The sequence below is a fragment of the Aptenodytes patagonicus genome, chromosome Z (assembly GCF_965638725.1).
Source record: "Aptenodytes patagonicus chromosome Z, bAptPat1.pri.cur, whole genome shotgun sequence".
Taxonomy (NCBI): Eukaryota; Metazoa; Chordata; class Aves; order Sphenisciformes; family Spheniscidae; genus Aptenodytes; species Aptenodytes patagonicus.
In genome coordinates this window covers 21,259,396-21,284,152 of record NC_134982.1, presented here as the reverse complement: position 1 = coordinate 21,284,152, position 24,757 = coordinate 21,259,396, and the positions used below count along the sequence as shown (strand labels likewise).

Below are 24,757 nucleotides of genomic sequence, written 5' to 3'. Positions count from 1 at the left end.
CAGTTCAATAATCAAAATAAAATAAAGCAAAATAGTAATGATAGTAATAATAATTATTGACACTGTTATGCTTTAGAACCCGGTAAGTTTTACTTTTTTTTCCCCCCTGTCTTGCAGCCCCCTGTCCACAACTCTGAGCGCTAGCTTTTCCAGAATTCTTGCTGCAACTCGTACAGCAGCTCTGGAACACACCTCATGATCTGCTGTGGTAGAGCTATGAGTTCATACTATTTTATCAAAGTGGTCTGAATTATAATTCAGTTCTAGATCTGATCTAAATCTGATAAAAGATTTTAAGTGACAAGTTAACAACAGAAGGCTTTTCTGTAAAATTGCACACAATTGAAAAACTTAACCATGTTAAACAGTTGAAAGACTGTGAAGTAAACTACTTCAGAAGTTAGGAAATAGCTAATTGCATCCAAATCATGGAGAATCCCTATTGAGAAAATGTATATAGTAGCAAATATGTACTTCCCTAAATTGGGGATTCTTCCTGCTGCACTTCCTGTGCTATTTTGTTGGTAAGATGAACAGATCTGTGTATGTGTTACACACTCTGCGTTCATGAGAAGCTATTTTGCCCTACCTGAGCTGAGGCTTCAAGGGAACAGGGATAGGAACTGGGTTTGGTGTATCTGGAGAGAACGAAACTGAAAACAGCTGAGGAGCATTACTGGTTATAATGGTGTTCCAGACCAGTCAAAGGTGGAAAGGATTAAATCTTCCATCTTAATTATTGAGTACATGCAGTGTGACATAGCCTATCTGTCTGTTGCTGATCATTTTTACCAGATAACTCCCTAACCTGTTTATACAACTTTGGAAAAAGGCAAAGACTGATCGGGATCAGAGCATGAGGTACTGCTGGAGCTGCTTGTGACTGTGACAACTTTCCTAAAAAATGCGTTTCTGCAAAGTCTTGGGATTTTTATGTTATCAACATCTTACCCCAGGTACATCAATAGCAGGTATGTCTACATCTTAGGCTGCTGTGTAGTTTGGAGGTACACAGTTTATATACTGGAATTAAACTAGACTCAGTAGTGCAGCACATGACACAAGTTAATTTACTCTGTTTCTCAGAGCAACAGGTCCCAGCAGAATAAATTAAGCAGCACAGCACTCCACTGCTTAAGTACCTGAACTAGCTTGGGATCTCTACACTGTCTGCAAACCCAACTGAGGACGCATCCAAAGAAGCTGTTCACTTTGGGATACAGCCTTGAGCCTCCCAAATTCCCCGGGTGGGACACAGTCTGGGGCAGTATTGCACCTGAGTGCTGCTGTGACACACACCACCCCTCCAGCAGAGCAATACTTGATATAGCAAGTATGGCAGATGTTATTTTGGACAGAAGCAGAAACATGTGACTCTGAAATTAAAAGCATGAGTCTTTATAGCCTGGGATGAAGAAATCAAGCTGAAAATGGCCCAATTCCCATTTCATGCATACCAGGACAAAAAATAGCACTAAAAAATGGAATAGATATTACTTGCACATAAAACACCTCAGCTTTTAGGTAGAAAAACAAAGCAAAGTAAATTTCACTTTCTCTGTTTAAGCCACAGCAGGCAACCAACAACAGGAAGGCTTTGACATTTTGTTTCCTGCTCCAGACACTTCGGATGTTGGGTGTCGGCGTAACTGCTAGCCCTCCTCCACACCAGCACCTAGGAAGGGGCTCGATGCCGAGTGAAGCGCAGGTCACGCAGCCGGGTACCGTTCCCGCACGGCATCCCCGGCCCCCGGACAGGACGGCAAGCCGCGGCAGTCAGAGACACGCTGACCCAGACGGGAGGTGTCCGAGTTACCCAGGCTCCAGCCGGCCTCGGGGCCCCCGAGGCAGCACGGCGAGCGCCCCGCCGGCTGCCGCTGCGCCTCGCCCCGGGGCGAGCAGCCTCTGCCGGCCCAGGCTTCCCCGGGCGGGGCGGGTGGAGGGCGGCGCCGGTGCCGCGCCGCTCCGGCCTGGGCTCGACGGCGGGCGCCGAGCGCCCTCTCCGGGTGGGGCAGGGCCGGGCCGCGGCGGGCCGCGGCGGGCAGAGCGCCCTCGCCGGCCGGGGCGGGAGGCCGCGGCGCCGCCGGAGGTGGGGTCCCGGCGCTGCCCCTGCCCCGGCACCGCCTCCTCCGCCCCAGCCCGGTCCCGCCGGCCCCTCCGCTCCCTCCCCGGCCGGCTCCGGCTGGGGCTCGGCGGCTGCCATTGGCTTAGCGGCCCCATCCGGGCACTCGGCGCAGCGCTGTTCCTCAGCCCGATCGTCCCAATATGGCGGAGGTGAGCGGGGAAAGCGGGTTGGGGCGCCGGGGTTCGGCCGGCTCCCCGCGGGGCCCCGCCGCCGGCAGGTCCCCCGCGCCCGCCTCGACATCCCCGTAAGGCGCCTCCGGGGCGACCCGGCGGCGCGGGGTGGCCGGCGGGACGACGGGGCGGCCGGCGGAGCCGCCGGCGCCGGGGTAGCAGGAGCCTGCGCGACTAGGCCGCACGGCGGGCGCCGCGCAGCGCGGGTGCCGGGTTCGCAGCCCGCGGGCGGCCGACAGGCCGCGGAGGGGGGCGCGGCCGCCGGGCCGGGCCCCGGGGGGCGCGGGCCGGGCCGGCGACGGCGGCGCCGCCGCAGCGCGGGCGATGGAGAAGCGCCCGGAGGGAGGGAGGAGGAGCGAGCCCCGGGCTGGGAGCGGGGAAGAGGCGCGGCCGGTCCGGCTGCCTCCGCCGCTGCCTGCCCCTGTCATGTCCCGCCCGGCCGGGGCCGGAGGGAGCGGGAGCGCCGGCCGCAGCTGCTGAGGGGCTTCTGCCGGCGGAGGAGGAGGGAAGGAGAGCGGCAGGCGGGGAGCGAGCGAGCAAAGGAGGGACGGGAGAGGGTGGACGGGATGGAGGGGCCAGCAGGGCGGGACGCAGGGGCCGAGGCCGGCGGGGAGCGACGGGGGAAGGGGGCAGCTCCGGGGGTGGAGAAGGGGGAAGCATGACATGAAGACCCGGGCCTGCTGCCGGGCCGGAGGGAGCCCGTTCTCACCTCGCTCTTTCTTCTCCCCATAGGCTTCCTTTGGGAGTTCGAGCCCAGGTTCGTCCTCACCCACCTCCTGCTCCGGCACCCAGCCTGCCACCCGCACACCACTGTCTCCTTCCTGCTCCTTTCCAAATTTATCCCCTCGTAGCTTTCCTAATGCTTCATGTGCACGCAATTAACCGCCTGCCAGATTTTTAAGAGAAGGAGATGTGCGCTGTGGAGTCCTTCCCTTAACTCCAGTTGCAGTTAGTAATTGGCTGCTCAGAACCCAAACTGAAAACAAAGTTTTGTAGTACTTTTAAGTCAGTATCTCAGTAAAGCTGTGTAGCCTGGAGAGAGACTGCTTGTCTTGTTGCTGATAACTACAGACTTGTGTAAATTTTTTACTTCTTGGTAATAACAGAAAATGTTTAAAATCATAATGATAAGTAATTTTTAAGGCTTTAACTGCTGCTAAGGTTCTTTAGAATACTTTACACAAGCAAGCATATTTAACAGCAGCAGGGCTACTCTCGGAGAAGTATTTGGGGAATGTATTTGCTTCTGTGTAACTGCCTTCTGCATTGGCTGTTACCTTTTTTAACTACTCTTAGGAAATTTATTGAGCTTGTATTTTTGAATATGGCTTTAAATATTTTAAATTGGATATTGAGCATTCAGAGCTACTAAAGCAGTGGGGCTTTTTTTATCTAAAGTATGTGGGTGATATAGAACTTCTACTTGAGTTACTCAAAATGAGTTAGAACAGCAATTAGAAGCAATAATCTTGGGCACCCATATTTATAAATATATATTAGATTAAGGCAGTTGACACTTCCTTAAAACTGGCTCAGGATGTGATGGCCAATAGCAGGAAAATTCAACACGTAACATCGTTATTGTAATTGGAGTAGTGTTATCAGCTATACTGAAAGTTCTATGAGACCGTAATATGAATAGCATGTGAATAAAAAGCATTTTTGGCCTGAATGTTTCTCTACAGTATGATATCATGAACTTTCACAGTAATGTCTTAAGGAAGCTAAACAAAGTTTACTTTAATTACCTGCATACAAGGAATGAATGCTTAGCATAAGTGCTGAAAAATTAGTTGGATGCTTTAAGACTCAGCAGTGTTAATATATACAACTGTCTCTTTCAAGGCTGGAAGCAGTGCAGAGAGGGATACCACTTTATTTTTCTGAAGATGGAAAATTTGTAGCTATTCCCTTCAAAACTTCTGAAGAAGTTCTTACATGGAAATAATTCTTAATAAACCTTTTCTTTGGTGCTTGTAAGCCAAGGATTGCAACAGAGCACTAGTGTGTAAGAACTAGAAGGGGAAACCAGAAGTTAAAGAGAAATATCATAATCTGTGTCTTTTCTCCATCCTGAAAGCCATAAGAAAGTGAACATTAAAGAACAAAACAACCCTGTAATTCAGTGGTTTTCATTGTAGAACACTGACTTCGTGGTGCAGAATATTTGCATCTTTAAAACTTGTTGAATCTAATTACAACCTTTCTAACAGTTGACAAAATGCACTTAAAATAATAACTACTTTTTTGATGACTTATGACTATCCTCTTGAGTAATGAAAAAGTGTCTGTTGGACCAGAGAGCTGTCACAATGGCTTGTTAATTAATGTGATCCATTAGAAGCATTTTGTTATTTCCAGTATATTTTCTTCAATATTTCTTGAAACTCTGCTATGTTTATTCTTCCTTTCTAGATCAAGTGCTAAGAATTAAATTAGTTTTAATAAAAGATCCATCTGTGAGGCTAAACTAATCTGAAGCGAGTCTCGCTGTTTATTTTGCTGTTAGCAGGAAGCTGATTCAAACCTGTTAGCTGTTTTACCAGTGAAAAACTATGCTTGTTACCATATAAATCACATAAATAGAGTCAGAGTCTATAAATCACAGTCTTGCAGCATCTGTGACTTGTGTGCTTTGTACCTTAATGGTGATTTCAAGGACGTTTTGCACAATCTTTTATTCAGTAAAATATTAATTTGGGATTGTACTTTTGGAAACTTTGTTTTAGTAGTTTAGGTACTTCTCCCAAGTACTCTCTACTACAAGAGAGGAAACTGCATCTATTACAAATATGAAATGGGAAGGCCAGCTAAAAAAGCTGAATTTGTCAAGTAGTTAGGAATTTGTTCCCAGTTACTCCACTGAGAGTTCTGACCCTGTATGTAAAAGAATTCATGCAACCGTATTTTTTTCTGTGATGTAGTTTCATATGTTGGTATAGGAAAAAAATGACTCAAATTAGGTTTTTTTGATAGTTGGCTCTTTATCGTCTGAGGATCATGACTTTGACCCATCTGCTGAAATGCTGGTACATGATTATGATGATGAGCGAACTCTCGAAGAAGAGGAAATGATGGAAGAAAGCAAAAATTTCAGCTCTGAAATTGAAGATTTAGAAAAGGTAAGAGTGACTCGCTGTCTCGTAAATGTTGTCCATACATGTTGTAACTTTCCTAGTGAAAAGAACACTCAACCTATTCTTCAGTTTGTATTGTATAATGCAGTTTCCTGCAACATGCCTTTGCAGCTTGTTTAAAAAAAGAATCAGGTTTGATTACGATACAGCAGTGCATCCTCACAAAAAGGCTGAACTTGGCTTCTCAAAGATACTAGTGTTATGTTAAGTTCATACTCTTTTTCATTTAGTAGTCATTTCACTTTGGTAGAGAAATCGCTGAAGCAGGTTTTAAAGTCCTGTCATCTAATATCACTTATCACTTCTAAGTTTTGTAAGTTGGATCTAAGCTGAAACTGTACATTTTGCCTACTATTAAGTGGCAGCTAGCTGTATTTCATTCTGTTGGTCAGGTTTTGCTTTTCCAATATGCAAACAAACAGTCCTGTTCTAGGCATGATGGATCACGTTCATTTGCTATGTAAATGGTAGTTCTCTGTCTTAGTTTCATCCGTTTGGCATTTGGTGGGTGTACAAAATGACCAGCATGCTCCCTGGCTTTTTCTATTCCATTTTACACTCTTTAATTACATGTTTTTCCTATTTACACCTCTTGTTCATCTGTGGCAGTGCATCACCTCTTTTAAACACCTGCTGAATGCTGAACACCCACAAATTGATGCTGCTTGCAGTACTGTTTGGTGACCCACTTACACCATTCAGCATAACTGCATATTTTGGTCAACAGAGTTCCAGGAAAGTGTAATTTTTAGCATCAAATATGAGGCTGTGTTTTTGTAGTCCATGTAAAAACAAATTTTCTAAATGTGGAGCTGACAGTGTTTATACTCCTGATTTTTTTTTTTTTTTTGTCCTTCTACCTTTACAATTACATTTTCGCAGATTATGAACTTGCAATTATAATAGCGAAGCAGCTTACCAAGTCTGGTGGTTAAAATGGAATTGTTACGCCACAAAATTATCTTATTGCTTCTATAATAAAAGGAAGAAGAACTGAGAGCCACTCGTCTTAAACACTTTATTACTTTAGGTCCCAATCCTGGAAAGACTGGGTCATGAGTTTACGGTTATCCATTGTGAAAAGTCTTTGCAGGACTAAGACCTTAGCTGACTGAAGAAAACAAGTAATTTAATCAGTGTATGAGTTCAGCAAGAAATTTTTCAAGGTAGTGTAACTTTTAAAGGTATAAATATTGGAAAATATTTTTGATATTTTGATGGTTTCAATCAGGTAACTAAAAAAATCACTTTATTGTTTTATTAATTGTATTAGGATGCAAGTATGATGATACTTACTAAAATCACTTGATCAAAAGCTGTTGGAAAAAACAAGTTATAAATGAAGCCTTTCTCTTGATTTTTGCTTTCTGTATCACTAGCTGTCTTTCTCCTATTACCTTCTCAACGGTCATTATAAAATATATTGTGCAGGAGAAGGAAAAGAGGGCTTAAAATTTGCTGTATTGGTTTACTTCTGTGGGTTTTTGCACACTTGCAGCTGTAACTATGTAGGACTAAAGTCTTTGAATTTTTCTGCATTTCTCGCTTGTAGGAGGGTTGTTAGTGTTTCTAGGAAATCTTGTGTCTTGAAGAAATACAGGCAAATCATGCTCTATAGTATGAATCAGATAAGGAGCAAATTTATAATAAGTACTCTTTAGTTTCATCCATTAAACACTTTTCTTCAATAGCTTGATGGGACTTCACTATATGCCAGGAGACATGGTTATGAATTATTTCAGTCCTGTGCCTGAAAATATTTTAAATCTTTAATCAAGATTCCTGCTTTCAGTTAAGTTTTTGTTTGTTTTTTACTTTTGTTCTTCAAAATGTGTCTTATCCTTTTAGGCCTGAACTGTTTACAAGTATTTGGCAATATGCTGAAATGTTTGTAAATCCTCTTGTATTAGGAAGGAAACATGCCATTGGAAGATTTACTGGCATTCTATGGCTATGAACCCACGATTCCAGTTATGGCAGGTTCCAGTGCAGATAGCTCTCCAAGTGAACTTGCAGATGAACTTCCAGATATGACTCTAGATAAAGTAAGTCAGAACCGTTTTCCCCTGTATTATGGTTTAAAAGCAGAAATCCAGGTGTCGTTAAATTATATTTCACTATCTCTTGATCTTACAAAATACGTATCTTTTTTAATTTCAATATATAATATTACTCTGAATTCATTCTTTTTCAAGGATATTGAGGACCTGATTCTAATTACAATTATCACACTTACAAATGCATAGCAACTTTAGTGACACTATATTACTACAAACGAAAAACGAGTAAGTTAACAGTTCTTCTAAAACACATCCAAAGAACTTTAAATAGGTGGGTTTTTTTTTTAATAGAAGTGGGATTTTTTGATAATGTATGCAATGTCCAGAAATAATAATTCTGGCTTCCAACACACGTGTCAAGTATCAACACATTTGTGAATAACTTGAAAATGCACTCCTTAATGCTTTGGAATGTTGCTTTCAAATGCATATCATTTGGAAAGGTCTCAACTTTGGGGAGTGAGAGAGAGATTGTTTTATGTGCAGTGACTCTATGTGTTGCATTGCTGATGTAAAAACCTGAAACTTCAGGTTTTGTGATTTGCAAGCTAACTTTGAAATCTGAGATTTTAATCTGGTTTTTGGCTATAAAGCATATGCAGCTAGTAGTTTGGATTATAAAGTATGTAGGTAGTAAGTATATGTCTTTATCTTTTTTCTTTTTTTTTTTTTTTTTTTTCTTTCTGTGAGTATGATGTAATGGTAAACTCCACAGAAAGTAGTGTATAATGATGGCTCTGCACATCTGATTCTCATTAGGATTCACGATTGTGTTGAGGCTACAAAAATGTAGTCGGCTTGTTGTCTAATATAGTTCTTTCCCTTCCTAACCTCTATATAGAGGGGTTCAAACATGTCTGCTAGTAGAGGAAGCGTGCTTTTTCTTTCTTAATATCTTTGGTTTTAACCTACAGAAATGTCAATCTTTTGTGTTTTGGGAAGATAACAGGTTGTCTATTATATGTAATTGTCCTCTCAGCAAAAGTCTACAAAAGTGCCTGGCTGTTTTATTTTTTTTCCCCCCAGAGTTTAAGGGGTAACAGCCTTTTAAAGCTTCGGTATATCTGTGATGCAAAGAATGACAGACTTCTAAAGATTTGAGGCAGTTTCCACTGGCATTTTTCATTGGAAGCAGTTGGAGGGACATCTGAGATTGATGCTTGCAGAAGTTACTTCTTGTGCATTTATTTTAATAGAAGACAAAGGGGAAATGAACCCCTGTGTTCAACTCTGAAATGAATGGTTATATTTATTCTTAGATTTAGGAGGAGCAAGCTAGCTTTTTAATTAAGGGAGTATGGTCTACTAAATTTACTTATGGTAAAATAATGCATTTTAATTAATGAGACTTAGAATTTGTTGAATCTAAATGCTCACCAGTCTGTACTTAATAGTCAGTCTGAGGTTTTTTTTTTTTATTTTAATGATACAGGAGGAAATCGCTAAAGACCTCTTGTCGGGTGATGATGAAGAAACACAGTCCTCTGCTGATGACCTGACACCGTCAGTTACTTCACATGAGGCTACTGACTTCTTTCCTCGGCCATTAAGATGTAGGAAACGTAATTTTATAATAGTACTCAAAAAGTCTTAACATTATATATAGCTTCCTAGCTTAAAATACCAAAATTGCAGAGTAGTGCTGACTTTACCGGGAATTGAAAAACAGTGCTTTGCAGGATGTTGTACATGAATGTTGTCCTTGGTTGGTATTACTGATTACCTAAAAGACTTCTATTTGGTACTGTGCTCAAAGCAAAAGTAAAATTAATTTTTCTACAAATACAGTAACTTCATAATTAATAGTTAATGTGGTATTGAGGAACACCCTTCATGATTTTCAGTATGTTAGTGAATTACATGAATATGTAACACATTCTTTTAAATTAGTGTTTCTCTACTAAAATTTTGCTGCTGCTTTTAAGCCAGTGACTCCTCCGTGCAGCCTGTGGATGTGAACTGGGATGCAGTTTCTTTGTGATTATTTCCCTTCACACATTCATCACTTTTCCATAGGACTTCATGGGGTGAGCGAAAGTGGTTTTATATGGGATAAGGCCTATAAACCCATGACCACCAAAATTTCACTACCCGTGGAGCTATTACGGGAAAGATCTGAGAACCAGTGGTTCAGTTATCCAACCTGGACGAGATATTCCTCACTGCCTGTTGCAGCTCATTTGTTCACTGGTGTGCTAGAGTTAAAGCAATGTGGAGGATTTTTATCACAGTTTTAATTTGGCAAGTATCTTAAGCTATTCGTGGGGGATTTCGTTCTGCTAGAGAAGGGGGATGTACTGCCTTAGTTAATCAGCAATCGTAGCCCTTTGCATGCTGCTGATTGTGTAGTAAATATAAGACATTTGTATTGAAAGAGAGATATAAAAACCTTAAAAATCATAATGCTCTTTTTTCAGTTAAGCAAACCCCAAACTTGCTGGCACTTACACATTGCTTGTGAACTGTTAATGAATATGACACTGAAAGTGTGGCAGCTTTATAGAAAAAATGGTTAGCCCCTCATCTTACTGAGGATTAAGAAACAGTCATCTTTGTTTTCAGCTATCATAGTTTTCTATCAGAATGTTACTTGCTCTGTTAGAACTTTTGGCTGGACATTTTAAAATCGAATATCCACCATTTCAGGGAGGGAGATGTCAGTTCTCTGTGCTGTTGGCAGTTTCATCTTTTTTTCTGATCTCTCTCTATTTCTCAGATACTAAGATAACATTAAGTTTTAAGATTAAACATGTCTAATACATAATATAGGCTATTTTATTAAATTTGCATTAATTGGAAAAAATAACTGCCTGTGATTATCCAGGCATATTGTTATTTCATGCATTCAGGTTAGCTTCTTGCTTGCTACTTCTAACAACAAGAAGAGATGGACTGGTGATTGTAGTAATGACTACAGAAGAAGAGCCTCAGTCCATACAGTCTTGGATATTGTCTCTGTTGTTGACAATTCTGTTTAGTTGTGATGAAGCTAAAATTGCAACCCTATTAATGAGCATGTTGTCTCTGAAGTTTGAGAATACAAAATAGCTTTTATCGTATCAGAACTGTAGATTCCATTCTGCCAGGGATTATACAGCTATAAAAATAGAATTACTTCAGAACCCAGTACCACAGCGTTCCAGATTCTAAAATGTGAGTTCTTCTGTGGAGTACTGTATTTGAATTGCTTGGAGTGCTCTGCTGTATTTCTTCCTAAGAAAAAAAAAAAGATTAAAGAGGAATAAGCAGTCTTTGCTGTCTTTTGCTTATTCCATTTTGTATATCTCTCCTGTATCTTCACTCCAGGCTGAGGCAGCCTTGTTTTAAGGGAATGTTTTGAATGCCCATTAAAACCTCTGATGAAAGGTTTTAGTAGGTAATAAAGACATGCCTTCAACTTTACTTCGTTTGTGATTAACCTGAGGCTAAGTCATAGCCCTGGAAGTTTTCTGTTTCTCTTATACCTTTTCTGTAAGGTATAAGCCTTTATTGGGGAAAATTGGTGAAGAAAAATGATCTCATTTCCTTTTGACTGTTAGAAATATAGTAGATTGTCTCAGTTGCAGTGGTGATAAATGTTTCAGTTCTGCAGTATACAAGTACCAGTGCTTTCTGACTTCATGCTAGTTTGATAGAAATGTAGATTAACAGACTTCTGATAGAAATGTAGATCAACAGACTCATGATAAGTGTCTCCCAGAATAAAAGGAGCTGCTCCTTTCAAAAGTAAAGGATATCTTCTAGTTCTGTGTTTGAACTGAAAATTATTCCTAGCTAAAAACAAACTTCTTTGTGTCTGAAGCAAACACTACGTGTGATGGAGATAAGGAATCAGATGGTGAAGATGTAGAGGCAGACAATGGCAATTCATCTGAAGATTTGAGAAAGGTAATAATTATATCTTAAAAAATAATTTAAAAAACTGCCAATTCTGGAATTCTCTGCTAAATGCCAGGTTAGTGGCATTTTTAATGCTTCAATGGAGGCATTTTTAATGCTTCCATACACAAAATACTAAGTTAATACCTTTCTCTTTTCATTTTTGTTACATCTTCAGGAAATAATGGTTGGTTCACAGTACCAGGCTGAAATTCCACCTTACCTTGGCAGATACAGTGATGATGAAAAGGGTAAGTTCTTCTGACTGTTTTACTTTTTATTTTATGTTTATACATAGCAGTTGATGGGAAAATGTTATTTAAGCTCATAAGGTAAATTCAATGGCTTAGTTAAAGTCTCAGAGACCTTAAAAAAAGAAGGGGGGGCACTAGAAAACTGAAGTAATGCAACCACGTAATTATGTCTCAGAAATGCGATTCTTCAACTTTGAGAGGACATTCTTAAGAAAACATTGGAGGCTGGATTACAGTGTTAATTCTGAAGTGTCTAGTAATATTAGGAGGCAACAAACTGCGGGTCAAGAAGGAAATATTTTCATCAGAGTATCATAACTGGGCTATGAGCATGTAACGGTTTACACTGAAGATCTTCAAAACAGTATTTTTCTTTGCTTGTTTTTTGGCAAGCACAACATTGTTGGTTACAAAATGGATATGGAAAACAAAGCAATAAAGTATTTTAAATTTCCATAGCATGAGTAGAAGATGTAGGTCCTGATACACTGTCTTTTAAAAAATACGATGTTTTAAGTATGATGTTATTCCAGTGTAAATTTAGGTTAAAAACTGTAGTTGTGCTAGAGTAGAAAAAATAACTTATTTAATAGAGTTTTACTTGGTATCTTTAGAAACTTTCACTATGAGAAAAGTATAGCCCATATAGCTGTGGAGTTCAAAAAGCAAATAATGAAAGAAATTTGCTCATGGGTGGAACAGCTGTGAAATTAAGGAACAGTTTGGGGAATATGTTAATAAATGAAGGGCATTCTTTTATTTTTTTTTCCTGTAAATTTTCAATATTCTGTAAGTTACTTGTGTTCGAACCGTAACTTTTCGTGGGAATATTATTCTAGTGAAGTATATCAAGTCTTTTCACCATTACCAACTGCTTTTTTGAAGAACGATCCTTTGCAATAGAGAAGAAGAATGGTATGGATGGAGCTGGAAGCATTAGCAAGTGAACATCTCTTGGGTTGCTTAAGAGACCTAGGGAAGTCTCCTATTTTCTAAGATTCAAGCATGATGCTTATGGGTTGTAAGAAATGGAGGAGTTGGAACCGAATTTATCTGGATAGTCCTTTTACTGTTTACACATCTTGACTTCTCCTCAGCCAAGAACTAGAGAAGGGACAATAACCAGAGGATGAGCAGGACAACTTTCTCTAGAATGAGCTGGTGCTAGAAAGAACCGGTGAGAGTCTTGTCTGCTGGCATGGCTAAGAGCAAAGAGGTAGCTCCCAGATTGGAGAGCCCAAGGAGCTCCTCTTGAGATCATCAGTCATGGACTCCAGCAAGAAGTGCCGGCTTGTCTTGGTTGATAAAGGAAGTTGAAGCTGAGTGTCAGAGGTGCTCGGAGAGGTTGGACCTGGCTGTAGGGGTGGAGGATTCTGTGAAAGCCTCTTCTGTACTCCCTGAAGAGCTTGTGATGGCAAATGGGCTTATATTTCTGCTGTGTAGTCCCAAGTACCAGAATTGTGCTAGAAGGTAGTTCTGCTCTTCTATAAACCTTACACTTGTAACATGTCTGTTTGAAAGCTTTCCATGTTCTTAAGCTGTAACAGAACTTTCAGAGGAGATGTAATTTTATTCCTCACCTTAGCTTAATATTGTTTCCTGTAGTTTTATGAGAGATTTGAGAATCTTCATCTCTTCTACTGTAACAACCATTACGCTTGTGTGTTTGAGTTGAATAACTCTCCAATTCTGTATCACCAAGAGAGTACGTGAAATAATATGTGCAATGTTAATCACATCTATTGATCAGAGTAAAGGATTTATAGTTTAATCTAGAATTGAAACAAGTGCACAGACTGACAAAGGTTCAGGCCAACTCTTGTATATTTCCAATATATTTTCTGTCAAATAAGCTACTTAAGAGGTGCATACATGATTTCAGTGTACTATGAAGGAGGACTATACACCCTGATTGCTTGTAAGGTATGCAGTGTAGAAGTTCTTAACAGCATTCAGTTGTTAGTGAATGGAAAAACAAATTACCACACTGAGACCTAGATTTCCATTCTGTTAAGTAATTTTTGGCAAATTTTAGTTGAAAATGACCAATTAGCCACCACCTCTTTTTTAAATTTAATACTTGAAATATTAAAGTAATATCCTACACTCTTTTACTGTAAACTGTGGTTTATTTTTTGAAAACAGCTGAATAAAACTGTGAATGGTTTTGCTAGTTTGTTTATAGGAAGATGATGAATACATAGACTTGAATCATCTAGCTGTCAACAAGCTGCTCCTCTGTAAAGACTCTTCGTCTCAAGAGTTCAGTCCCTTATCTCATCCTCATGGAACCTGGATCTCTTCGCTATGTCACACTGCAGTGTCTGTCTCTTAACTCAGGCTTTTGGGGGAAAAGTGAGCTGCAATTTAGAAGTGGCATGATGGTGCTTGATTTGAATACTTCTGTGTTCCTGTTCTTTGTGAAATAGCTTTTAATGTTACAGCCTTAAAAATATCACACCTGGCGTTAATGGATTTCTGTTTTAACAGCCTATGAAAATGAAGACCATTTACTTTGGAAACCTGATGTGATCTCAGAAAGTAAAGTTAAAGAATACCTTTTTGAAACCTCCTTAAGAACAGGAAATGAAAAAATGATTGGCAGAATTCCTGAAGGACTACATACACGGGACAATGAACAAGTATGTTTTATATCCTGTTCCTTTTGTGACACATTGCTTTGTAATTAACGTGTTCTCTTTCCCTGCCTTGTATTATAAAGGCAGCAATACTCAATTTCTTTATTTTTTTTTAATTAGATGTTATTTGTGTCAGGATCTTATTTGTCATTTTAAGCACATGCTTAAAATTATGAGTATTTGAATGTTGGCAGCGTTGTGATCTGTGATGTTTCTGATTGCCATGCTGTTGACAAATCCAGCTTTTTTAATAATTGCATATAATGTTTTACATTTTCTTAATTAAACCTTGCCTCAGCTTTTGGATTGTTTTGCTTTTAGTTGTTATTTAAAAATTTTCATCATGTATAAAGATAAATCCTCTTTTTTTACATTAGATATGTTCACTGAAAGGCAGTTTTAGAAGTCTAGATTGGATATTTGCAAACTTTGACTCTTTCTAAAGACTTTTTCTGTTTTATAGGCGCTGTATGAACTTCTCAAGAGTAGCCATAATGTTAAAGAAGCAATTGAGAGATACTGCTCAAATGGAAAGGCATCTCAAGGTAAGAGAGATTACCTGGTTTTTCAGAAATGTGTGTTGAAGAAAAAGAATAAAAAATGTTGTGTAGAAAAATCTTGAGTGAATCAGATTGATGAGCACATTCCTTTCCATGATGTCTTTAGTGCAGATTAGGTATAATCTGACTGTTGGCCAGTTGGAAAACCCTGCTAGGGAAGTTTGCAACTTGTATAAAGGTTGCAGGATCAGCTTTTCACCTTCCCTTCTTTCCTCCATTGTTGTTGTAAGAATGGCATAGACTGAGGAGAGGGATGGGGAGAGCAGTGATTTTGCTCCCATAAGGCAGTTCTCACCCATAGTACAGCGTCTTTTTGAGATCATGATATAATCTGATGACATTTATACCAGAATCAGGAGAATATAGCTGGCTATATAAATAAGACCCACTCTCTTCCTCACTGTGCTAATGTTATGCTATGCCAACCCTAAACTGGTTCTACCGTATAGTTCTATAGGTCTTTGGTAGAGTGTGGAGAGCTTTGCTTGAGTTTACAGTGGAAAACGAGCTTCCATCTTGTTTGTCCCTAACTTTATTACTCCCTTAAATGAAAATGAGAGTTTATCATTTAGCAAAGACAGTTCTTTGTCCTGTATTTTAACATATGTGTTGCATAAAGCAGAAATGGAGTATGAGCCCTGGTATAAATTGATATTCTGGCAGATATTCCCTACTCAGGACTGGATCCAAAGGGAACTTGAGTGTTTTCAAGTGAGTTGCTGTGAAAGCTAAATATCTAAGGTAAAGCTGAAGGGGACAATAAGGATTATCAGAGCAGTACTTCAGAAAGGTCATGTACAAGAAGAGATTGTGTAGACCTAAACAATAGGAAAGTATCAGTTGCAGGGTTGTATCCTAAATCCCACACCTCTCTAGGATTTAGATTCCTGTTTTGGGATTCAAAAATACCTCTGCCCATTTGTGGTTCAGAGCCCAAAATTCTATCCTAAGGACTAGTACTCACACTCCCCCCTCTCCCCCCAAGTCAGATGGGACTTACTATACCCTCATTAAAAATCGCAAAGGATGATAATATTGTCAGTGCCTGTCTCTTAGAGTAACCGTTTTGCTGTGATCTACTCTACCCACTGAAGTTTACTGCTATTCTCAGGATGAGAGTTAAAAATCCACCACTCCCAAGATAATTTCATAACAGTGAGACTTTACATGGGGATGTTTTCTTCTCTTTGAAGCTTGAGAACTCTGTAGTAAGGAGTGCAAAATTAATGGGGTGAGAAAGAAAGAAAATGGCATTGCAGTGGAATGATTATCACCTTCATGTGGGAGCAGAAAGGTCTTGGTTCCATTGTCTGCTTCCAGAAATGTTTTGAAATGTGTTTTTTTTTCCCCCCCCACTGACTTCAAATGCCAGCTGAACAGAAACTTTTTGGATCACCATTATGAATGTAAGATGCCTGAAATATCCCTTCTTAATTATATATAGACCCAAAGCTATAGTCAAGATAAGCAACAATACTTGAGACAAAACTGACCTACTCAAATAGTTCGAGCTACTTTGTTTTAAAAGTCTTACTCTTTTTTAGTGATTTTTTTGTTGTTGTTTGTAAAACTAAAATTCAGTTTCAGAAACTGCAGGTTTTATCTTAAAAAAAAAAAAAAAAAAAAAAAAGATTCACAGATCCTCCTTAAGAAGTCTGAAAGGGTTATTCGTGGGATCTTTAGGAGCAGATGGTTGGTTGGTTTGTTCCGGATTCCCTGATATCCCTTGTTTTTCAAAGGCCTGGAATCAGACTAAGTATAGTCCCAGTCAATTGGCCCTGTATGGCTACCCGAGGTATGCCTAGCACTAAGACTTTCCTCCACAGTTCATTATGCCTTTTCCTGGGGGTCCACTACCTCACCAGGGGGTTTGTGAGATCAAGGAAAGTGTCGGGAGTCCTGGGGAGTCTGTCTTACTTGCCAGATCCATCTGCTGTCTACATTAGCTCGGGATAGCCCTGCTGGTGTCGGTTCATCCCACCCCATTTCTCGACTATGACTTAGGATGCCGTGCATCAAGTCTGCCCAGGTCGGGATGGGTCAGAGGCAGGGTTGGCCATCCTGACCCTTTTGAGTGTTATGTTCTACGTTTGTCTAATTTCATCTCTTTTTGCAATGAGGTATACAATTTTAAAACAGCCAGGGCTCCCCCTATTAGTGGTTTCACGCTTTTGGGTCTACAGGGGCAGAGATAGGGTAATCACCATGTGCACCTCTGTCATTCGTAGCCTGAAGGCAGGCTGCTTTTGTAACGGCAGTAAAAAGTTAACTTAATGATCTTATTGATATAGCAGTGGGCTCCCCTCTATCCCAAGGGTCTGTGCCTCCTGCCCGATACACTACTCAGCAGGCAATAGAGTGTGGTTCAGTGTTAGGGGATGGTCCCTCGTTCAAGAACGCTCCTGGTCCCCAAAAGGCATCCTGATCTAATATAATACGATCTCCCCCAGTTAAGGAGACATGCCAGAGATACTCAGGCTTGCTTTCACCAGGCTTCTGCCTATATTTTTCGTGCAGATTGGCCAGGTGAAGGGGGTCCCATGGAGTGGTCTTTATGGTATTTCTCTGGTTGCCCCCCTTGCAGTCTGGCACATACCTCAGTTTTGTATGAGGTAACCTTGAGTTACCTCAAGGTAACCTCATGAAGGTTACCTTCATGAAGGGTAACCTTGAGAGGTGTCCCTTCCCTGCTCAAGGGGAGATCACCTCTGTGCAGCCTGCTGCTGTACAGGAGAGCTCAATGGGCTCAGAGGGGCTACAGATATTTGTAAAGTGACTGACTCGTAGTCAGCCCCCCTTTGGTGTATGTGCAGGTGTGCAGCTGTAGCAGTTTTAGTTTTGTCTAGTCCCAGCTCGGGCTGGTACTGTAGGCCATGTCTTATCAGGAGCTAAAGACTCCTTAGTTCTGAGAAGATATGGCCTAGCACAGTTCTCGCAGTTTGCACAGCAGGGCTGATTCCAGTCAGGCCCACTTGTCAGTGATGCCTGAATCAAAGTACTGCTCACTCAGTAGAGCAGGGGCATCCATCACAACAGGTTGTTCCTTCACTCTTTTTTCCAGCAACCACTGTTCTTTGTATCCTACATGAGGAGGAATATTCAGAAAAATTATCTCACTGACACCTCGCTGATGTTATCAAACCTTGGTTTTTTGATGACAAATGTTAAGAAATAATAAATCTTTTGAATGTCCTTTGCCCTCAAGGTTGAAAGATTTCAGAAATCAAACTCTTTTATGAGTCTTTATAAAGAAGGTTAGATTTCAGGTAGGATATCTGTACAGTAGAGGAAAGAACATGGGTCTAAATAAATGAACTATTGTTTTTTTTAGAATGCTTTTGGATATTCATCCATTAGCAACAAATATTTTATTCTTTGTAAAAGGCTAGTGAGTGAAAACAAGTTTATCGTGCTACTTTTGTAATTGTCTAGAAGAGATGACAGCATGGACAGAAGAAGAATGCAGAAGCTTTGAACATGCACTTCGGATTTATGGAAAAGACTTTCATCTCATACAGAAAAACAAGGTTAGTATTTTACAGTTAAATGGAAGAATTGGTAGATGAGACGAATGCTGAAAAACTGTAAAAGCAATATATTTGTCAGAAGCCATGCAGAAGAGTGAAATAAGAAGCAACGTATTAAAACCAGCTTGGCATTTTTGTGCTAATTTTTCCTCAGATGTCATTGGCAAAGCTAGGCATTGCAAGATGAGTCAATGTATTATCTCTGAAATTGACTTATGTTGACATTATTTCCATTTATGCATTTATATTATAATTTAGCTTAAATGTGTGCCTCTCCTAGAAGTACAGTATTTCCATACCATGGCTGTGGGAGGGGAAAATGCATCTTTACTTAACTTATTTTTGTCACCAGGAAGGTGTAATTTTACAGAAACAGACTTAGCTCTTTGCATTTTCAGAAAGTGAAATCCATCAGTAGTCTGTTTTCTGGCCAATGAAGGAGTTCTAATCTTGACCTGGATTGCTTCTGATTGACTCCTCTGTGCCTGAAGAATAGGGTTTGGGGGGGGTTTTTTGATCAAAAATCAACAGTTGACAGTATGGATGTTTCCAAATTTTCTGTATATCGCCTTTATGCTTTGATACCACCTTAAGGTTTTTTTCTTTAGGAGTCTGGTGATTTTGTTGTATTTCAGGTAAACTTTATAGGGTTGTGGTTGCTGTTCAACACCAGTCTGCTAGTCCTGCTCAATACCTGGTTTAACGTGTCCTAAATAATATTTGGGTGGTTCAGATTTTAAATGGACCTTGCCAATAAACAGTAATTCATCAGAGATGCAAAGAAATACTTTAAAAATATTTTTTCCAACATGCAACAAAGTACGTGTGTTGATGTATCTGTCACCACGGACCAGAACTTGTCTAAGAAATCCACTGGGTTTTTTTCCAAGTAGGTAAAATGCCAGAAAATTTAGGGAAAGTTCTGGGGCCCAGCATAAGCTGATGACAGTTGTATACGGAAAGTATCAGCTAGACAAGATTTAGTCCGTGGAGAAATTTAACGAGAGATGTTTCTTTATCGCTGTACTACAAAGCATTGTTAACTGGGACTTTATATACTAGCATATGGACATCTGTTAATTTCCTCCCCTGCCTGGTACGTTTGTGTCTAAACTAGCAAGGTTTACTGCTGCACCCAAGGCATTTTGGATTTGCCTCTGATGTTTTTATAAGTTTGATTAAGCTCAAGTGTAGTTTACTGCCAGACTATATCTGGATAGAGTTGTATATTCTAGTTGTAAAACTTAAACTGGAACTGTGGGCTGGTGATGATGTGAAATGTTTTTGCATCTAAAAATGGATATAGTTTATAAGAATACAGGTAGAAGTAGTGACTTTTTCTCCAAGAATCTGACTTCACATAGCAACCTCCATTTTGGGGAAAGAGACAAACAATTAACGTAGATCAAAATGAGTCTTTTGAGTCCTTTATACCTTCTCAACAAGACCACAATTTTATTTTGTTGTTTAAGCATTTGCTGTCGTGATTATCTGTTGTCAAAGCCTCCACAGTTCTGGGCTCTACCAAAAGGAATAAGTACCCAAAGTTTTTCCTGCTTCACTTCTCCGAGGTCATTGATTTGCTCAGCTTTTTCCATCTTAAGAGAGTCTATCTTATAGTTTAAAAAATTGTTACATATATTTATATATATAAATGCTTCAGATGTAGCTACAGTTTCAATCTAGTTTTAAAAAAGCCAATAATGCATAGAGTAGAACAAATGTAATACTTACTTGAAACTGTAGATCTCTTTTTGAAGTCTCCTAATTTAATTGTTTTCTTCCAGATGCTAGAACAATAAAACTTACAATATTGCAGGAATATGGGAACTGGGGAGATGGCAAAACATAAGTCTTTGCATTGATCTGTCAATTCTTCTTGCCTCCTTTTAGGTAAGAACCAGAACAGTTGCTGAGTGTGTGGCTTTCTATTACATGTGGAAGAAGTCAGAACGTTATGATTACTTCGCTCAGCAAACAAGATTTGGAAAGAAGAGATATAACCATCATCCAGGAGTTACGTAAGTAAAACATTCTTGGACTATGTTTCCTGTTGCGAATCATAAATGTAGAAATTTTTTTTTTCTTTTCCTTCTGTCATTGCAGTGTAATGCTGCAGTGGCTATGGCAACTGAAATTAAATCCATTATCACTTTTAGGCCTTGTTTTCCAGTTAAATAATACATTATGGGTGCAATATTCTTTTAGGGACTACATGGATCGTTTGGTAGATGAAGCAGAAGCCCTTGGTGGAGCAGTGCATTCTTCAGCCTTAACGTCTAATAGTCGAACAGAAACCATTCCTGATCAACAGCTAAGCATTCTGAACTCCATCACTGCCAATGAGTTGACAGGTAAATCAAGAAAAAAAAAATCTTTTTGTTGCAAATATGCAAACAACTGTTTCATTTGCATTTGTGTTCATCTTTTTTCCAGCATTGACAAATAGTGTAGCTACAGTCTGCCACACTTCAGATGTGAACTGCCTGGATGACGCCTTTCCTCCTATGGACAGCTTACCCCGAGCACCAGTAAATCATGTGCCTGTCGGAACAGAAGAATTGCTTAACTTGCCTAGCAATGGTGAAAGTGATTGTTTTAATTTATTTGAGACTGGCTTTTATCATTCGGAGCTAAACCCAATGAACATGTGCAGTGAGGAGACAGAAAGGCCTGCGAAGAGGTTGAAAATGGGAATTGCTGTTCCGGAATCTTTCATGAATGATGTCTCTGTAAATAACCTTGGTGTGGACTTTGAGAACCACACACACCATATTACCAGTGCCAAAATGGCTGTTTCAGTGGCTGACTTCAGCAGTCTATCTGCAAATGAGACAAATGGTTTTATCAATACCCACACTCTTCACCAACATGCTGCCCTTCACTCAGAATGACTGTGGAAAAGTAAATAAACAGTGGGTACTTTATGCAGTAGTAGTAAACTTGATGGGAGCTATCAGGTTTGCTTAGTCTTTCACTGGAAGTTTGAACTTTATGACATCAGTGATGTCTTTGTATGTATAGAACTATATCTTGATTTATCAAGAGTAATTTCTGTTTTCAGTCCATAAATGTGGAAATGTCATAGGATGTTTGGCAGAGTTTGGGACTAAGAGAACTCTGTGGTGCAGCTTTAAGCTCTGCTTCAATTTTTTTTAAAGCCTGTAGACGGAGGCCACCGTTTCAAAACCAGCACAGAAGTTCTGAACAGATTGGAGTGGCTTTTTAGTCTAAGTTACTTTTGCCGTAACGGATGCAGTGGAATAACAATGTTTACAGGTACCGATCCTGATCCCTGCTCAATGTAGCATTTTTTTTTTTTTCCCTTATAAAGGCAGGGATGGGTTACTTTAATTTAAACTGCACAAACATACAAGGATGTTTTTTAAATGGAACCTTCTCTCATGTGATACTAAACTAGAGCACTTCAGTTTACAAAACAGCAAGTTCATCTTGGTGGAAGCTAGCACAAGGGACTTAACATGAGTAAAGTGTGAAGACCTACACTTCGATGCTGTTGCAAAATGATAGGCCATGGCTACCTTACACAGAAGTAATGATGCTGCCATAGGTGTCTGTGTACTTTAAACTTACTGGCTTAAACAGATGCGGTTTAGGCTATATTGTATTCGGATGGGTTTTGTCCACGACTTTGAAGAGTAATGTAATCGTGTACCTTAACTTTCCTAAGGCAGCTGATGTATAAAGCTACAGTCTGCACAGCTTAGGATTTACCACTAACAGTCTACATTTGGAAGACATCTTAAATTGTTTTGAGCACTGCAGTTCAAAGTGTTACAGTTTTGAGGGACTATCTAGTTTATATAGGAATAGTAGAACCTTGAAGTATATATTTGAAAGTTTTTCTTTAGTGTGGATTGCATTTATTTGTTTTGGCAAGTCATTGGCTCAAAAATGGCACTTCACTACCTTGGTCAAATAGGAAAGGATGAGTAAAAATGTTTCCCATAAAAGCAACTATTTAACTTCAGTAATTTTTTTATTTTGAGCATTGAGTGCAATTTAGCCATCCAGGAAGTTTGTCTTGCAAACGTTTGTTCTAATTCTTGTGGGAGAGTCAAACCAAACATAGCATTGGCTTGTAACATGTTGTAGCATACAACTTGCAGGGTTTTTTAATGAGAATCTGAACCTTACTTCAGTAGGATTACCCCTTTCCCTCCGTACTTTTTCTTTGCACTGTTTGTATTACAAATTTAATTGCCACTAATTTGTTTTCATTATTCAAGTGATTAAGTTTGCGTTGTTGATATTTGTAATACTTGCTTCAAGGTTATGCTGAGTAATTAGAAAGTAGTAACTTTAATATTTGAAAGGGAAGAGGGTATTTATTATGCATACTGTGAACTGCATTGACATCTTGAGTTTCGGATGCAGCGTATGGAGTTTTCTTTACAGCCTTGTAATGAAGATTACTTTGAAGTGTTTACGCAATAGCACATTTACCATATTAAAAACAAATTAGTTTAGCACAGTGGACAAAAGTAGAGACAATTTTGTAATCAGTTCTTAACTTACACATCTGAAATACGTAACTTTAGTAAGTACACAGTAAATAACGGGTAGCCTTGGCCCTGCGTTGTACTCTGACATTTTTAGCCGAGTTGTCAGCTTCTTGTTGCTGTGTTTTGTGCTGAACTTTGTACCTTGTTTCTTTTGTTTATGAATCAACACATTTTATGTAATTTTGTAAAATACTGGCCATAATCCTCCATTGTTATACATTCAAGTTTATCTATGGGTTTACAGTGAGTGGCTGGTCTGTATAAAAATCATTATACAAAGATGACTGAATGCTTATACCAGTTGCACTTAAATGAACATGCCCATTCTCATTAGCTGATGCAGTAATATATTCAGTTTATCTATGCATTGCTGGGCTCTTAATGTAGACAGAGACTTGTCTAAGGTTTGGGTTGTCAGCGAGTTGAATGGACACTTTAGTTATTTAATAAAGACTTTTGACCAAAACTCAGAAAATGATATGAGAGAAAAATGAATTCCGGCTAGTCTAATAGATTTTTAAATGCTGATCTTATTTAGCCTGTTGGCTAGCTAGCTGGTATCGTTTACTTTTAATTCCTTGTTAAAATGAGGCAATAATTTGCAAGATTTTGTAAATATGTAAATTCTTCATATCTTTTTAGATATCTATTTCAATATTTTCTGACTACTTCTGTGTATAGTAACATTTTTGTGCATGCTTGATGTGACATTCATAAATTTGTACCACTATGACTTTATCCATGTAAAATAGCTATTTATTGAACTTTTCTTTTAAAAGCTGGACTGGCTTATTTTTCTCTCAGTTTAAACATTTAAATGGAGAACTTGTTACCGTTTATTAAAAGAATTGCGTTTTGAAAGTCAGCATGAAGATAACTGAATTGCAACCATATGAAGAAATTACATTGCCTTGGTTCTTTGACGGTGAAGCACAATTCTTGTAACAAACTGTGATGAATTCTTTGTCCTTTGCCACACTTTTTCTTCATACAAACAAACCAAAAAATCCATAATGGGCAATTGCAGTGTTGGTAAATGTATCCTTTTTATGTACAGGGAACCTGAAGAGGGTAGCTGATTCATTTAGAAGTGTAACTGGTGCTGTGATTATAGCAATACTTTTACTTTGGTTAGTCATACGTCATCTTCTCATGCTAGGTTTTTAAATGTTTAGTTTTCCTCTTGTCATGGTCAAACTGCTGAATTTACTTGAAGGATGTACAATACTATTTGAAGAATACTAAATTGTGTACAATTAGGTCAATGAATTGTGCAATTGTTTCCTGTTTTTAATTTTTAAAACTGAGGGTCAAAAATATAGGAAAACTTCAGATCAAGTAGAACATAGTGATACTACTTAATTTAACCAAAGTCTCTAGTGAATATTTCAACTTTGAATGTAACTAATGGATAAACTGACCGACAGGGACACTATTTGCTCAGCGTTACAAGCACATTGTCTACAGACAGGGAAACTAAATACAGTAATTTATAAAATAATGACAAGGTTACTATTTTTTTTATTCCTATTTTTCATTGAAAGAAGAAGGAAGATACTATCAATTGTAAAATACAGTAGGAATGGTTATAGTCCTCCTAATAAAACAGAGATTCCAGTTATTCTCAGTTCAAAGTAAGTACCCTGTGCGTAACAACAAATCTAGTGACAATCGGAACATGTTTTAGTATCAGATGTTCAAGAGGAAGTCGCTATTGTTGCATTGGTTTTAATATTTGTACATAAACACTGATTTTTTTGAGCATTATTTTGTATTTGTTGTACTTTAATACCTGGTGTACAGTTCCAGAAATAAATGTCTGGAAACCTTTCTTTACTTGTAAAGCTTTTCATGCATCTGCACTATGTTTGCTACTTCAT

General features: G+C 39.2%; 1 protein-coding gene across 2 annotated transcripts; it reads left to right on the top strand.

Moving 5' to 3' along the window:
- Positions 1 to 2,216: 2,216 nt before the first annotated feature.
- On the top strand, positions 2,217 to 24,707 carry MIER3 (MIER family member 3). 2 transcript variants are annotated; one of them, XM_076362385.1, is made up of 13 exons: positions 2,217 to 2,274; positions 3,028 to 3,052; positions 5,272 to 5,417; positions 7,343 to 7,477; positions 8,925 to 9,045; positions 11,295 to 11,380; positions 11,550 to 11,622; positions 14,116 to 14,267; positions 14,728 to 14,809; positions 18,260 to 18,351; positions 20,245 to 20,372; positions 20,560 to 20,705; positions 20,788 to 24,707. In XM_076362385.1, the coding sequence occupies exons 1-13, from the start codon at positions 2,266 to 2,268 to the stop codon at positions 21,243 to 21,245; spliced, it is 1,653 nt and encodes a 550-aa protein (XP_076218500.1). In that variant the 5' UTR covers positions 2,217 to 2,265; the 3' UTR covers positions 21,246 to 24,707. The 2 variants fall into 2 exon arrangements, with proteins under 2 accessions (XP_076218500.1, XP_076218499.1); XM_076362384.1 differs by having other exon boundaries at positions 18,257 to 18,351.
- The last annotated feature ends 50 nt before the right edge of the window (positions 24,708 to 24,757 follow it).